This window comes from Paroedura picta, chromosome 2 (assembly GCF_049243985.1).
Source record: "Paroedura picta isolate Pp20150507F chromosome 2, Ppicta_v3.0, whole genome shotgun sequence".
Taxonomy (NCBI): domain Eukaryota; kingdom Metazoa; phylum Chordata; class Lepidosauria; order Squamata; family Gekkonidae; genus Paroedura; species Paroedura picta.
In genome coordinates, this window is record NC_135370.1 from 1196126 (window position 1) to 1209060 (window position 12935).

The 12935-nt window shown below is 48.6% G+C and overlaps 2 protein-coding genes across 6 annotated transcripts in view; one reads left to right on the top strand and one right to left on the bottom strand.

Moving 5' to 3' along the window:
- ALS2 (alsin Rho guanine nucleotide exchange factor ALS2) overlaps positions 1 to 9654 on the bottom strand; it is a 71030-nt gene extending 61376 nt beyond the window's left edge. For 4 of the 5 annotated variants that reach the window (XR_013227958.1, XM_077319162.1, XM_077319163.1 and 1 more), the window contains exons 1-3: positions 9550 to 9654; positions 3296 to 3439; positions 497 to 651 (exon numbers count right to left, since the gene is read on the bottom strand). Coding sequence is in view for 4 of the 5 variants with exons in the window: in XM_077319162.1 (XP_077175277.1) it covers positions 497 to 651; positions 3296 to 3315 (175 nt within the window). In the remaining variant the exon portion in view is untranslated. Of the gene's footprint in view, positions 1 to 496; positions 652 to 3295; positions 3440 to 9436; positions 9458 to 9549 lie in introns of those variants that run through there. The other variant, XM_077319161.1, reaches the window with a different exon arrangement.
- Positions 5826 to 12935, top strand: part of CDK15 (cyclin dependent kinase 15) — a 68951-nt gene continuing 61841 nt past the window's right edge. The window contains exon 1 of the mRNA XM_077324189.1: positions 5826 to 5873. Coding sequence (XP_077180304.1) covers positions 5826 to 5873 — 48 coding nt within the window. The remainder of the gene's footprint in view (positions 5874 to 12935) is intronic.

The window sequence follows — 12935 nt, forward strand, 5'->3', positions numbered from 1 at the left end:
TCCTTCTGTCAAGTCCATTTCTGTATCTCTAAAAAGCTGAAACAGCAGCCATTGATCCAAGTTCACAATTTATCTACATCTGCAAGACTCTCCTCCCCCCCCCCCCAGTGTGCCAAGAACCCACAGGGACCCCTTCTTGGCAGCTGCCCTTAGCCCTTGCAGGTCCCTCCCCAGAGGCTCCATTGAGCTCCCTTGGCTACAGACCTCCCCATCCCCAACCTGTCTCTCCTTGGGATTTAATTCTGCTGACTGTATCTGTCGGGAGCTGCCTTGGACATCTGCCATGGAAAGGCAGCAGAAGGACAGCGGGGAAGCCACCGTGAGAAAGGGAGGTTCAAATGTGGCTTGCCAAGGCTTTCCTCTGCGTAGCGACCCTGGAACGCCTTGGAGGTCTCCCATCTAGAAGTGCTTGTGAAGGATTTCTTCTGTGGGCACTTTTCACCCCATGCGATCCCCCCTCCCTCTAAAGGACTGAAGGATAATCCTTATGCCGTACCCTCTGACAGGAGCACGCCATGGTTCGTTCCAAGCGCTGCCTGCAGGACTGTCCTTCCGCTCCAGCCAGGGAGGCTTCCTGAGATCGGATCACAGCTGCCGGCCTGCCACGTGTAGACCAGGCCCCTCTCCCTTGTTCCTTCTTGCTCACTTGAGCTGTTGAGGAAGCAGAAATTCACACAGCTGAAGCCTTCCATGTGTGCTCATCAGTTGTGCTGTTTGCTTGTTTGGCTCTCTCTCGCGCGTAGGCACACAAACACTCCTTATGGCTCCTTATCCATAATGTCAAGCAATCAATCCCACCATGCAAGCTGTAAACGAATACAAAACCTGCAAATTTAATTGCAATATGCGCCATTGTAAGTCAGATGACGTATACGCTTGGACACTGAACACTGTTTTCATTGGAATAAATCATTTTGCCAGAGCCAGCTTGAGACTCTTTTCTTCTGCTTACCAAGGTGGACAAGCTGTTCCCGATAGTTTCTGTGCCTGCCAGTTTCTTTTGAGGCCCAATTTAAAGGACTAAAAAAGGTAAAGGTATCCCCTGTGCAAGCACCAGGTCATGCCTGACCCTTGGGGTGACGCCCTCCAGCGTTTTCATGGCAGACTCAATACGGGGTGGTTTGCCAGTGCCTTCCCCAGTCATGACCGTTTACCCCCCAGCAAGCTGGGTACTCATTTTACCGACCTCGGAAGGATGGAAGGCTGAGTCAACCTTGAGCCGGCTGCTGGGATTGAACTCCCAGCCTCATGGGCAGAGCTTCAGACAGCCTTTCAGCTGCTTACCACTCTGCGCCAAGTGTTAGCCTAAAAGCCCCTGAACTGTAAGTCACAAGCCTACCGCTGGGCCTGGTTTTTCCAGCTTGTATGTGCAAAATGCCATCAAGTCGCACTCATCTTGCAGTAACTGGTTTCCCATTACCCACCTCTGCATAGCAATTCTGGACTAGGCTTGTGTGCTTCGGCACACTTTGGCGGCCATTCACACAGCGCCATGGCACTGGCCACTTTGGGCATGAATGGCCGCCAAAGTGGCCAAAGCGGCCAAGCCTACAGTCTGGACTTCCTTGGTGTCTCCCACCCAAACACTTGCCAGGGGCAACCCTGCTTGGCTTCTGAGTTCTGACTAGGCTAGTCTTGGCCAAGCCAGTCAGGGCTTCCCCAGCAGCAACCTATCCCTCTCCTTAAGTCCTCTGAAGAGACCCTACACTGGAAACTATGAGCCCTAAAGGCTTAAACACGAATTTGGAACTTTCTTGCTTCCTGTGAGGTAGCACCTGCAAACACAAGGACTGCAAAATGATGCTGTAATTTCTTAAACTCAAGCTAGGTATAAGATTAATAGCCTCTATAGGGGTACCTTGGAAGAAAGTTTATTATAATTTAAATCCTAACTGATAGGCTTCATGGCCAATTGGGAGAATTTAGAGCCCTTAAAATATTTTTTACATATGTTTGGAACTCTTCGCTTTTAGATGAGACTGCAGCTTTAATTGGTATAGGTGTGGCATGGAGTAAGTTTCTCAGCTAGAGTATAATTACCAGAGGCAGTCTACAACCCAGTGGGATGAGTCTTTTGAACAGACCTCCCCAAACCAGAGAGCCAAAGGCCACATATATATAATATAATTTAAAGGTAAGACTTGGCCCTTTAGCATAATTTTTATAATTTTATAAGGTTTACGATAATAGCCAAAAAGCTGGCTTTTGATTTATATATATATTAAAGAAACAATGACTGTATATTTATAAAAATTATAGGAGGTATGTACTATTGTAGACTAGAATACTGACTATGTTCAATTAAATATGTTCTCTTCTGTTTTGTAAAAATGGTTGATAAGCCTGTATTAATTGTATGCTTTTGTATTTTAGAAGGACAACCACCGAGGAAAACAAAATTGAAAACGGTTTAATCTAGAGGCCGTTCTGGTTGTGTTTATACACATAAAAATATAAGAAGAGATAAGAAACGTTTATTTGTATTTATTGTTAAATTGTTTAATATAGCCCGGGATAGGTTCTTCTTCTGCTGTCACAGGCTGGGCAGGGGGCATACTAGATACCACCTTAGTGGTGGCAGAAAAAAGAATTAAGAACTCTCTTTTCCCCATGTGACAGGCTTCAGCCAAGTCGCTTCCGCTTTCTAAAGAATGGTCAAGACAGTTTTGTTTCATGCGGCTTTACATTTAAGCTAAGATTACGTAATTTACGTATTTATCTTAAACGGATGTAGGCTGCCACCCACCCAATCAAGGCACCCAAGGTGGCAGACATAAAACAGTCATTAAAAATATAACTTTTAGATCATGTAAACAAACCGTATCAGAACCAGGGAGGAGGGCTGAGGACTGTGGTTGGGGGCATGCCAAGCAAAGCAAAACAGAAAGTCTTAATCCCGGGGTAGAAGAGACTGCTAGAGGGAGAGAGGTCAATTTTCCTGGGGAAAGACTTCCGAAATTCGGCCTCAGATGGTGGGGGCAACTGAAGCAGGGCTTCTGACGGTGGGTGGAAGGTGGAGTGGAAGGGCAGGGAGAAGGCAGTTCATAGAGTAGGTTGATCCCAGGCTGCCCACTGAATGGAGCCAGGAGGCAAACCGGATCAAGACTGGAGTGCCAGGATGCCCAAGACGTCAGGACAGGACTGCTGCCAAACTGATGGTTGGTTTCTGTAGTTTTCTATGCCTCTGCGTTTCCCCCCTGCCTGGATCTACAAGTGCTACCTATTAGGGGATATCTACAGGATCATCATTCGATTCAAAACCCCTTATAGATTCATCATCAAAGGGCCTCCTTACCTTTTCTCTTTTGATTCCATTAGTCACCAAAAAAGCGCCATCACAAAACTATTCCTCCGGGAACGGAAGGGGAGAGTTCTTAACACCATGAAGTTGGAAGCACAATACAAACTTGGCAGCCGACGCTTCCGTGGTGCGGAATCGCTAAAAAGGACAAGGAGACAAAAGTCACCCCAGACGCCTAACTGGATGAACGTCCATACAACTGTGGAATGTGCACAAACATCCCAACAATTTTATAACCAACCGGCGCATGAAAGCTCAGCAGCAAGGCTTACTCTGCCCACGGGTCCTGTGACAGGCCCTGACACTGCGGGAACAAAAGCCGCTGGAGGCCACAGCCGCCTCCTCCGTGCGCCGGGATTTTCCTAGCCAGGGCCACTCCGCCCATCAGTGGCTAAAAGGGCTGCCGATAAATTTGCTGAAACACTCAGAAGAGAGCAACGCTCATTCAATGTTTCGTCCCTGAGAAAAAAAACACCACTGGTTTTGATATTTCTGCAATATAGAATCTCCATACATTTGCCAAGTAGAAAATATGAACGATAAATAACTTAAAAAGAACCAGAGTCCAGTAGGGTTAAGACAATTTGTGGCAGGGCATAAGCTGTCTTGAATCACTGCCCACTTCATCTGAAGAAGCCCCCAGTGACTCGGGAAAGCAGCCACCCTGCCACAACTGTTGTTAGTCTTTCAGGTGCTTTTCTACTGCTACAAAGAGACTAACACAGGGGTAGTCAAACTGCGGCCCTCCAGATGTCCATGGACTCCAATTCCCAGGAGCCCCTGCCAGCGAATGCAGGGGAATTGTAGTCCATGGACATCTGGAGGGCCGCAGTTTGACTACCCCTGGACTAACATGACTAACCTCCCTGACCTTGATTTATAGATGAATAAGGACCGATCCACAGTTAGGGAGGGGCTCTGTCTCAGTGGCCAGCAGAAGGCCCCAAATTCAGTCCCTGGCACCTCCAGAGTAAGGTGTGAGGCAGCAGGTGACGGGAAAGGCCTCTGCCCTGAGACCCGGGAGAGCTGCTGCCAGTCTGAGTTGGTAATCCTGACCTCCATGGGCCAAGGGTCTGATTCAGCAGGAGGCAATTTCGTGCGTCCTCATTTGTCACAAGTAAGACAATGACACACATTTCCTTACCCCAGAGCTTGTTATGGGAAACGGCAGCATGAAAAGCAGCCCTCGTGCTGCAAGACTTTGCAGAGTTCCTCCACTCGAGACCCCCTGATCCCAGGAAGACTGAGAGCACCCTCCCAGCACGGTGCTCTCCGTTACACTCAAGATCAGGGCACAAACCTTTTAAAAAGCAACCGCCTTCATCGTTATGATTCAGACTAGATTAGAAGCAGAACCTTATCCCTCTCATGGTATTCCTCAACTGTGTGGTTGAAAAAAATGTCATTTTTAATATAAAACCAGAGTCCAGTCAGGCACCTTTAAGACCAACAAAGATTTATTCAAGGCGTGAGCTTTCTCACACTGTGAACTGACCATCATAGTATTCCTACTGTTGTGATGGTCAGTTCTTAGTCCGACGAAGGGTGCTTGCACTCGAAAGCTCCCGCCTTGAACAAATCTTTGTTGGTCTTAAAGACCAACATGGCTACTCATTTGAATCTATCATTTTTAATATGGACGTTTTAATTTCTTAGCTGCCTGGCATCCCTTTAGAAGGCAAAAGGCAGGATATCAATTCTGTACAATAAATACCAATTACCAGATACCACCAATGCATGACATATAAAAGTATGCCAAGTATCCAGGCCTGCTTTACCTCCTTCCTAAGACTACGTCTGACTACGCCTGGTCTAAAGACTGTGTTGCAGACAGCCGTTTGCGAAACAAACTCAAACTCTCTCATTTCTTAGTCCTTCCATTCAACTACCTCTGGGAAGACCCAACTGGTGACGGTGCTCAAAGGTTCAGGATTTGATTCTAAGCCTACATAATTTCAGCTGTGTTAATAAACCCTGAGAGTTTGACAAGAGGGGGGATCTGTTATCCTTTTGATGCTGGCTGCCCTGCTCCCTACAGACCAACGCTTGCCAAAGCCCTGGCGGGACCCTCAAATTAACATCTCTTCATGCCATGTTCACTTCAGGCTTACTTTATTATAAAAGTATTACAGTATTATAAAAATGCTAACTGCCACAAGCAAGGAAAGGGCACTCCAGATTATGGCCTGAAAGGTAACAGAAAGGATGCAGCATTGCAATTCCAAACAGGCAACCTTTTCTTCCTAAAGGGGAGAAAAACACCCAGAGCACTGGCCATCTTTAAGCCCGCCCCGCGGCGCGGCACACCATGGAATAAATAAAGGAGTAAGGGCTCTGGGGGAGGAGTTAGGGCGGGACCCGTCCGGGATAAAAACTCGGAGAGGGCCAATCAGGAGCCGCAAAGCGGCTCTTGATTGGCCCTCTCCGAGTGCCACTCAGGGACCAAGTGGCCAATTGGGCCCTATTGGCCACTTGGCCCGCCCCGGACTCCACCCCCACACTCCGCCCCCAACATCACCGCAACATGGCCACCCACCCGCTGAGGAGCCACCGCCTCCACAGACACCCGAAGGTAGGCCGCTCTGCGGGGGGGAAGGGGGAGGGAGGCTTCTGTGGCCCCAACGCCGCCGCGGCTGTCCTCGCCGTTTTGGGCTTCGGGGAGGGTGGGCGGCCGGCAGACATATTCAGACATAAAATGGACTTTATTTCTAGTATGTAATAATACTAGCAATGACAAGTTAACGCGACGTGAGCAATTCAGTCTATTTGGATGCCTGTCTTCCAAAACAACATTATTCTAAATATCTCAAAGTCTCATTCGCTTGCAGGATAAATGAATAGCCCCTAACATATTTGTGTAGCACCGTTCTGGCATTAAAGTTGGCCACCTTCAGTGATTTCCCATACAGCTCACTACTTGAATTTTTACAATGACAAGCAAGGAAATGTAACACAGGGACACATCCTTCGGCATCACAAGCACACAAACCATGATTAGAGTGATTTCATAGGGCCCTTAAGGCCATAATAAGTTTTGCAGGGATTGCAGGAGGCCCTGCACCCTCTGCCAACTGAACTGTCTCAGGAAATTCTTCACCCGACTCTCCAGGACAAAAGAGAAATTGTGCCAAGAGTTGGCAGATGGATCCCTTGATGGTCTTTTGACTATCCAGGCCTCAGATGTAAATAAAGAAGACTAGAAGATGCCACAGTGCTTAGAGCAGGTGTGGCACTTGGAGAGCAACTCTCCACCCACAAAAAAGGTATGCAGCAGCTATTGGTAGGTGCCTAGCTGAGGCGAGGAAGATGGGGAAAAGCACCACGGGATACATGACTGTCATCAGAAGGCCCATCAGAAGCCTAATTTCAAATCCGAAGTTTTTATTTCAAAGAGCAGACTGCACAACAGGAACTGCAACGCATCAAGACTGTACGATGTCATAGTATACTGCATTGGTCAGACTGCATCTGGAGTACTGTGTGCAGTTCTGGAGGCCTCACTTCAAAAAGGATGTGGACAAAACTGAGATGGTGTAGAATAGAGCAATGAGGATGATCCAGGGGGGGCTGGGGCCCAAGCCCTAGGAGGAAAGGCCAAGGGACTTGGGAATGTTCAGCCTGGAGAAGAGGAGCTTGAGAAGGAACAGAATGGCTCTCTTGAAGTCTCTGAAAGGTGGACACTTGGAGGAGGGCAGGATGTTGTTCCCGTTGGCTGCAGAGGATAGGACAGTTGTGGGTTTAAACTATGTGTTGAACAGCACTGGCTAGATATCAGGGGAGAAAATTTCAATCAGAGTAGTTCAGCAGAGTTATCAGCTGCCTAAGGAGGTGGGGAGCTCCCCCTCACTGGTAGGCTTCAAGCAACCGGCTGGACAGAGACTTACCCTGGATGCGTGAGGCTGATCCTGCAGGGGTCTGGACTAGATGGCCTGTACGACCCCTTCCAACCCTATGATTGTATAGTGCTTGGGTTCAATACCCTGCAAATTATAAGGTTACTATGGTTGTTTTGTAAGGACTTTATTTAGAATGACTCCATCATCCCAGCCACATGTATATATGTTTATTTACAGACTCCCTTTCAGCCAAAAATAGTCCCTAAGGCAAGTTTAGAAGAGAGTCATAAGATCCATCAATGAAAACCATTTCGAAACATCACTATGCAAACAATTTTCAGCAGTGCCATCAGCCTACGTTCCCCCGAGGCATCATTAAGCCAAATCAAAAGCCCTTCATCAAGAAGAGCTTTGGGGAAACAACTCCTCAGTACCTACAGGATGGGGGAGGGGGCCTAGAAGTGGCAACCAAAGAAACCCCCTTCCCCTGGATGCCCACCTTCATGGAGAAACTAGCTAGTTTTCTCAAGACTAGTACAGTAGTATTTCAGTAACACCAGCAATTCTTTGGCACAAGGACTCTTAAGGAAGGAACAAGGTGTGTGCGAATGATGGGTACTTGTTAGATTACTGACATGAGCCACCTGTGGCTGTTCTAAGCATCACTCCCCAAAGTGGGACCTGCCCCATGTTTCAGGGAACTAAGCAAAACACTTGCCTGGCAGGTCTCATGGTTGGCAGGTAGTTTCCACCTTGAAACAGCTATTGTCAGACAAACAGGCAAGCTGCTAACCTCCCTGATGCACACGACTCATCTTCGGGTTAGAGGTAAATGCGGCTCTTTAAGTTGATGGAAGCTGTGAATATACAGAGTGACCACCCTCCATTTGGAAAGGCCCTTAGCCACAGCTGGTAGAAAGGATCTGATCACACTTAGAGATACTTTGCCAAATTTGTGCTTGTTTTATTAGGGGGGAACCTACAACCTACGTAGAGTTGTCAACAAGCCTGGCGAAGAATGTTCTGTCCCTTTAATAGAAGCTTAGCCTGTGGAAATAGGGCAGCTGAAGTTCTTTATGGCAAAGAGATAAATAACATCACCAGGAAAATAACCTCTCATTAGCCCTCTATTAAAGGGGCAGGGCATTTCTCTCCCCCCCCCCTCTGAAAGTGGCTAGCAAGCTTAGGGTTCTGAAGGAAAAGAAAAGCCAACTGGTAACATGCAATTACTGCCTTCCCTTGACCTATAGCTACAGGCATAGTCACAGCTGGCACCGCCAGTGCTTACAAATAAGTAGCTGCTGACTTCTCTAAAAACCATCACTGCTCAGAGAATGCATGCACGCGCGCGCACACACAGATTTGAGTTCAAGAGCGCTTGAGACTCCAAGATATTCCAGGTATCAGTCTTCGAGAGTTAAACACCTCCTCATGGTACCTGCTTAAAGTGGCTTTGACTCGCAAAAGTTCTTATAAGACCATCTGTTCACCCACAGAGTGTTAAGATCAGCAGACTGAGAGCTGCTTAGGATCCCGGGCCAAAGGAGTGCAACCGGCATCAAGTAGGGCCAGGGCCTGTTCAACCTCGGCCCCAGCCGGGTGGAACGCTCTGCAGAAAGGCATCAGGGCCCTGTGGGGCCTCGGCCAATGCACAGGGCCTGCAAGACAGACCTGGAAAGATCAGCCAGAAGGGCACTGCTGCTGCTGCTGCTGCTGCCCCCTCCCCTGGATGGCAACTTCTAGGGGGTAGAGAGGCCAGGAGGGCTAGCCGTCTATGTGCCATCCTGTTGGGCTGTTACCCGCCCTGCCCGCCACAGCAAGGGCAGGATGCAAAAGCAGTATGTACTACTTATGCCCCGGAAATCTCACAGGTCTCCAAGCCCGGCTACCTCTGGGAGCACCCCTGGGGCGGCCCAAGGTGGGCTCCTGTTCGCCGCCAGGTGCAGCCTCTCCCTCCTGGCGTGCAGGCTGCTGGCGGGGCCCACCCGCTTTCGAAGGGCGAGACCCTCCCCGGACAGGCGCCCTGCCCAAAAGAAAGCAAGAGAAAAGAAAACGGGGCAAGGCGGCTGCCAATCCCTCCGTCTCTCTCTCGGGGCATCCAAGCACGCGTGCAATCTCATGCTGCTGCAGAGCCAGGGGTAGGCAAACAGCGGCCCTCCAGAGGTCCGTGGACTACAATTCCCATGAGCCCCTGCCAGCGAAGGCTGGCAGGGGCTCATGGGAATTGTAGTCCACGGACCTGTGGAGGGCCTAAGCCTCTGCGTCCCGGGCTCACCCCCTGCCCCCCCCCCGAGCACACCTGGGCGGCCACGCGGAGGAGCCGAGGCGATGACGCCACGCGGGGGGGGGCTGTTCCAGGGCGGAAGCACGTGACTGCCGTCCCCCCCCCCCTCTCTCCCCCGCCCCCTTTACCTGCCGCCTCGCGCCCCCCTTCTCCGCCGGCTGCTCGGGCCGCTCCGATCAGCTGATTCGCCAGCAGAGGCGGTGCCTGTGGACCGGAGTGGGCGGAGCCTCCGCGTAAACAGGAGGGAGGGGAGGGGAGCTGCGCGCGCAGACGGGTCCTCCAGTGGGACAAACTCCCGCGAGGAGCGCTCAGGCGCGGCGTCCTGAAAGTGGCGGGAAAAGGGGTCTCCCGACCTGGAGGTGGCAGCGCCGCCCCTCACCCGCTGGCAGGGGCTCATGGGAATTGTAGTCCATGGACCTCTGGAGGGCCGCAGTGGGACCCCCCCCCCCCCCGCTTTAGACAGTTTCTTGCCCAGCTTGCTGCTGTGGGGCACAAAGACCGGCCAACATGTCTTTTAGGCCTCTCTGCTGGAGAATAAAGAGTAGCCGTCAAGCCTGACCTAAAGAAGGAGTTTCGGCTGGGAAAGTCTCCTTTGCCCTGGGCAGTTTTGTTGCTGCTTAAGGCGTTTCTGAGCCCATTCCGCACACACAGGATCATGCATTTTTAGTGTGCTTTGGCAGCTGGATTTTCCTAAGTGCAGAACAAGATAATCTACTTCTAAAGTGCATTATCTATTCTGTGCAGAATAGGCAGACTCAAGTTTGCCCACGGCCGCTTACCCGGTGTTTTCCTTCTACCTGGGGCTTGGGCTTCAGTACAAAACCCAGTTTCAAGGCACTCTAATTTTCCCGCCTGCCTCCCATATAACCCCCCCCCCCAAAAAGGGATTCTGTGATGCAGCATGAGATCCCTAATGCAGAAACATCTCAATGCTAGCACCTCCACCTCCCCAGCTACAGTTTCTATAGCTGCCCAGTGGGAGAGAATAGTTTTAAGCCGATTTAAAGTTGTGATGCAGAAAGCCTGGGAGTTCTTTGGTTGTCAGTCATATTTTTCTGTCAGCAAACAGTGAAGCCCTAAGTGCAATTGCAGTCTTCATTGACTTCAATGGATCAGTAAACCTGTTTAGGGGCAATATTTTTACAGTATCTTTGCTGACACCTATGACTGAGCATTATTGTTCCTCATTATTTTGTGAAGTGAGAATCATGGCAGGCTTGTGATAATCTGAAGAATTGTTATTGCATCTCCCTGGATTTGAGGCATTAGGATCAAAAACATTTCATATGTTTGCATTCCATATGTTTTGTGTACAAGGGAAAACAATATAGCGCAGTGAATGGCAAAATATCAGCTTGAGTTAAGGATGCCAGTCTCTAATGGGGGCTGGAGGTCTCCAGGGATTACCACAAATCTCTGAATTACATAAATTGCTTATTTATATAATTTGTATTTATATAAAACATTTGTTTCAGTTCCGCTGGAGAAAATGGCTGCTTTGAAGGTGGACTGAATGCTATTATACTCTTCTGAGATTCTGCCCATTCCTGAAGCCTCATTCCCACCCTCAAATCTCCAGGTACTTTTGAACTTGATGTTGGCAACCCTCATTTGAGCAGCAAACAGACTCATAAGCTTGTTGACCCCAGTCCTGTTACAACAGCACAATCTGTCTTCCTATCATGTTTAGCACACCTAAAAGAGCTGGCATTAGGAATGAAGGACAGTGATATGAGGGGAAGTGGAAGGTAGAAACATGAAAGATGACAAAAGAGGAAGTGTGAATAAGAATGAGGGCCAAGTGAAAAAAGGAATGGGAAAGGGATTATGAGAGATCAGGAACCAAGGTGACAAGCAGATGATGGGGGAAATTATCAGTGGTTTCTTTGGTGCCATGTGACCAGGTTGGGGATTGCTGACCTAGAACTCTGAAGGAACTTAATATGTGCTTCATAATAAGCTTCTTTCTGTATTTGGGTGGGTTGGAAAGACAGGAATGTGGAGAAAAACTATTCTTGAGTCATGGGACAGAGACCTCATGCCAGTCACACACATTGCATTTCTAGTTTCTGGCAAACTCTGAGGAAACAGTCATTATAGGGAGAGAAAGGATCCGGTCGTCAGAGGATAGGCTAACATGGGAGAAGTTCTCTGTAGAAAGGCTTGCAGTCCTTGCTGCAAAGAGATGGAAGACTCATCGCTGCAAGACCCGGTTCGGCCTACGGAAAAAGAGTCTCTTGGGGAGGTATGTGATACTCCACCCCGATGTGGAATCTGTGTTGCTCTCTTGGGATCCTTACGTTAGAATTATTACCTGGGCCTGACACTGGAGACGTAGAACTGAGTACTGCAGAGAATGTTAACAGCATTTAATATATAGCGATCTATAGGAGAAAGAGTTGCCAGTATTGTCATGCCCACGAAATTCTTAAATAAATGAGAGATTTTGGACTGCATTTTCACTAATTTGTTGGCAACAGGTCTATCTTGCACTTCCAGCGGATCCCAGGGAGGCTGTAGAAAACCTGAAGCAGTTAATAGACTGAAGCCTGTATCTGGCAAGGGACTCTGATGCTGGACATAATTGACCTAAACCTGGTTACCTTTTCTCCCTGGCAGTTAACAGAGCCACACAGAGTATCACAGCCCGAGAATTCTTCCGACCCACATTTCTGAATCTGAATGTGTGCCCATTCCCAAAGGCTTGGACTAGAACTAGATTACATGAATCATAGCCTAAAAATTAGGTCTAAAAATTAAATAATAATAATAATAATAATAATAATAATAATAATAGCATTCAACCACCATGAGTGCCGAAACAGCAGTACGGTACTGTGGAAAAATAGCCAAAAATCCTCCAAATAACAAGATGACATTCAGTACTGAGAAATTGTAACGTTATGATTTTACTTCCATGAGGGATATAAGAGCTAACAAGCTTGTAGGCCTCTGGGCAGCCACTGCCAAGCAGTGAAGCTAATACCTGCAGTGTGGCAGGGCAGGGACAGGGAGATGTTTGGCACTCCAGGGAAGATAATTAGCATAGCAGTGTGGCATCTATCCTTCCTAAGTACCTAAGAGAAGCCATGTTAGATCAGGTCAACGGCTCATCCAGTCCAACCCGCTGTCATACAGTGGTCAGAACCCAGATCCATTCCGCACCGGGATCCATGTTGCAAATTGTTTGCGGAACGAAAAATAGCTATTGTAAATAGTGGAATTCGTCATTATGCATACCTGCCTTTGTAGTGGTCTCTGCAAAAATTGCTAGCCAGGAAGCGCTATTGCTAAGCTGTGTCCCGCCCCTGGCCGTCAAGCAGCCAATGGGCGGCCGTTATCATGCTCCCAAACAGCCCCTTTCCCTTTAAGGAAGGTTTAAAAAAAAGAAAAACACATGTTGCAACGAATCTGCGTTGATTTGTTGCAACAGAGAGACCCATCCAGCTAGCAAGTGGTGTTTGAGCTGCCGTTTCATCGTTGCTACACTCCCCCCAGTGAAAAAAAAATAACC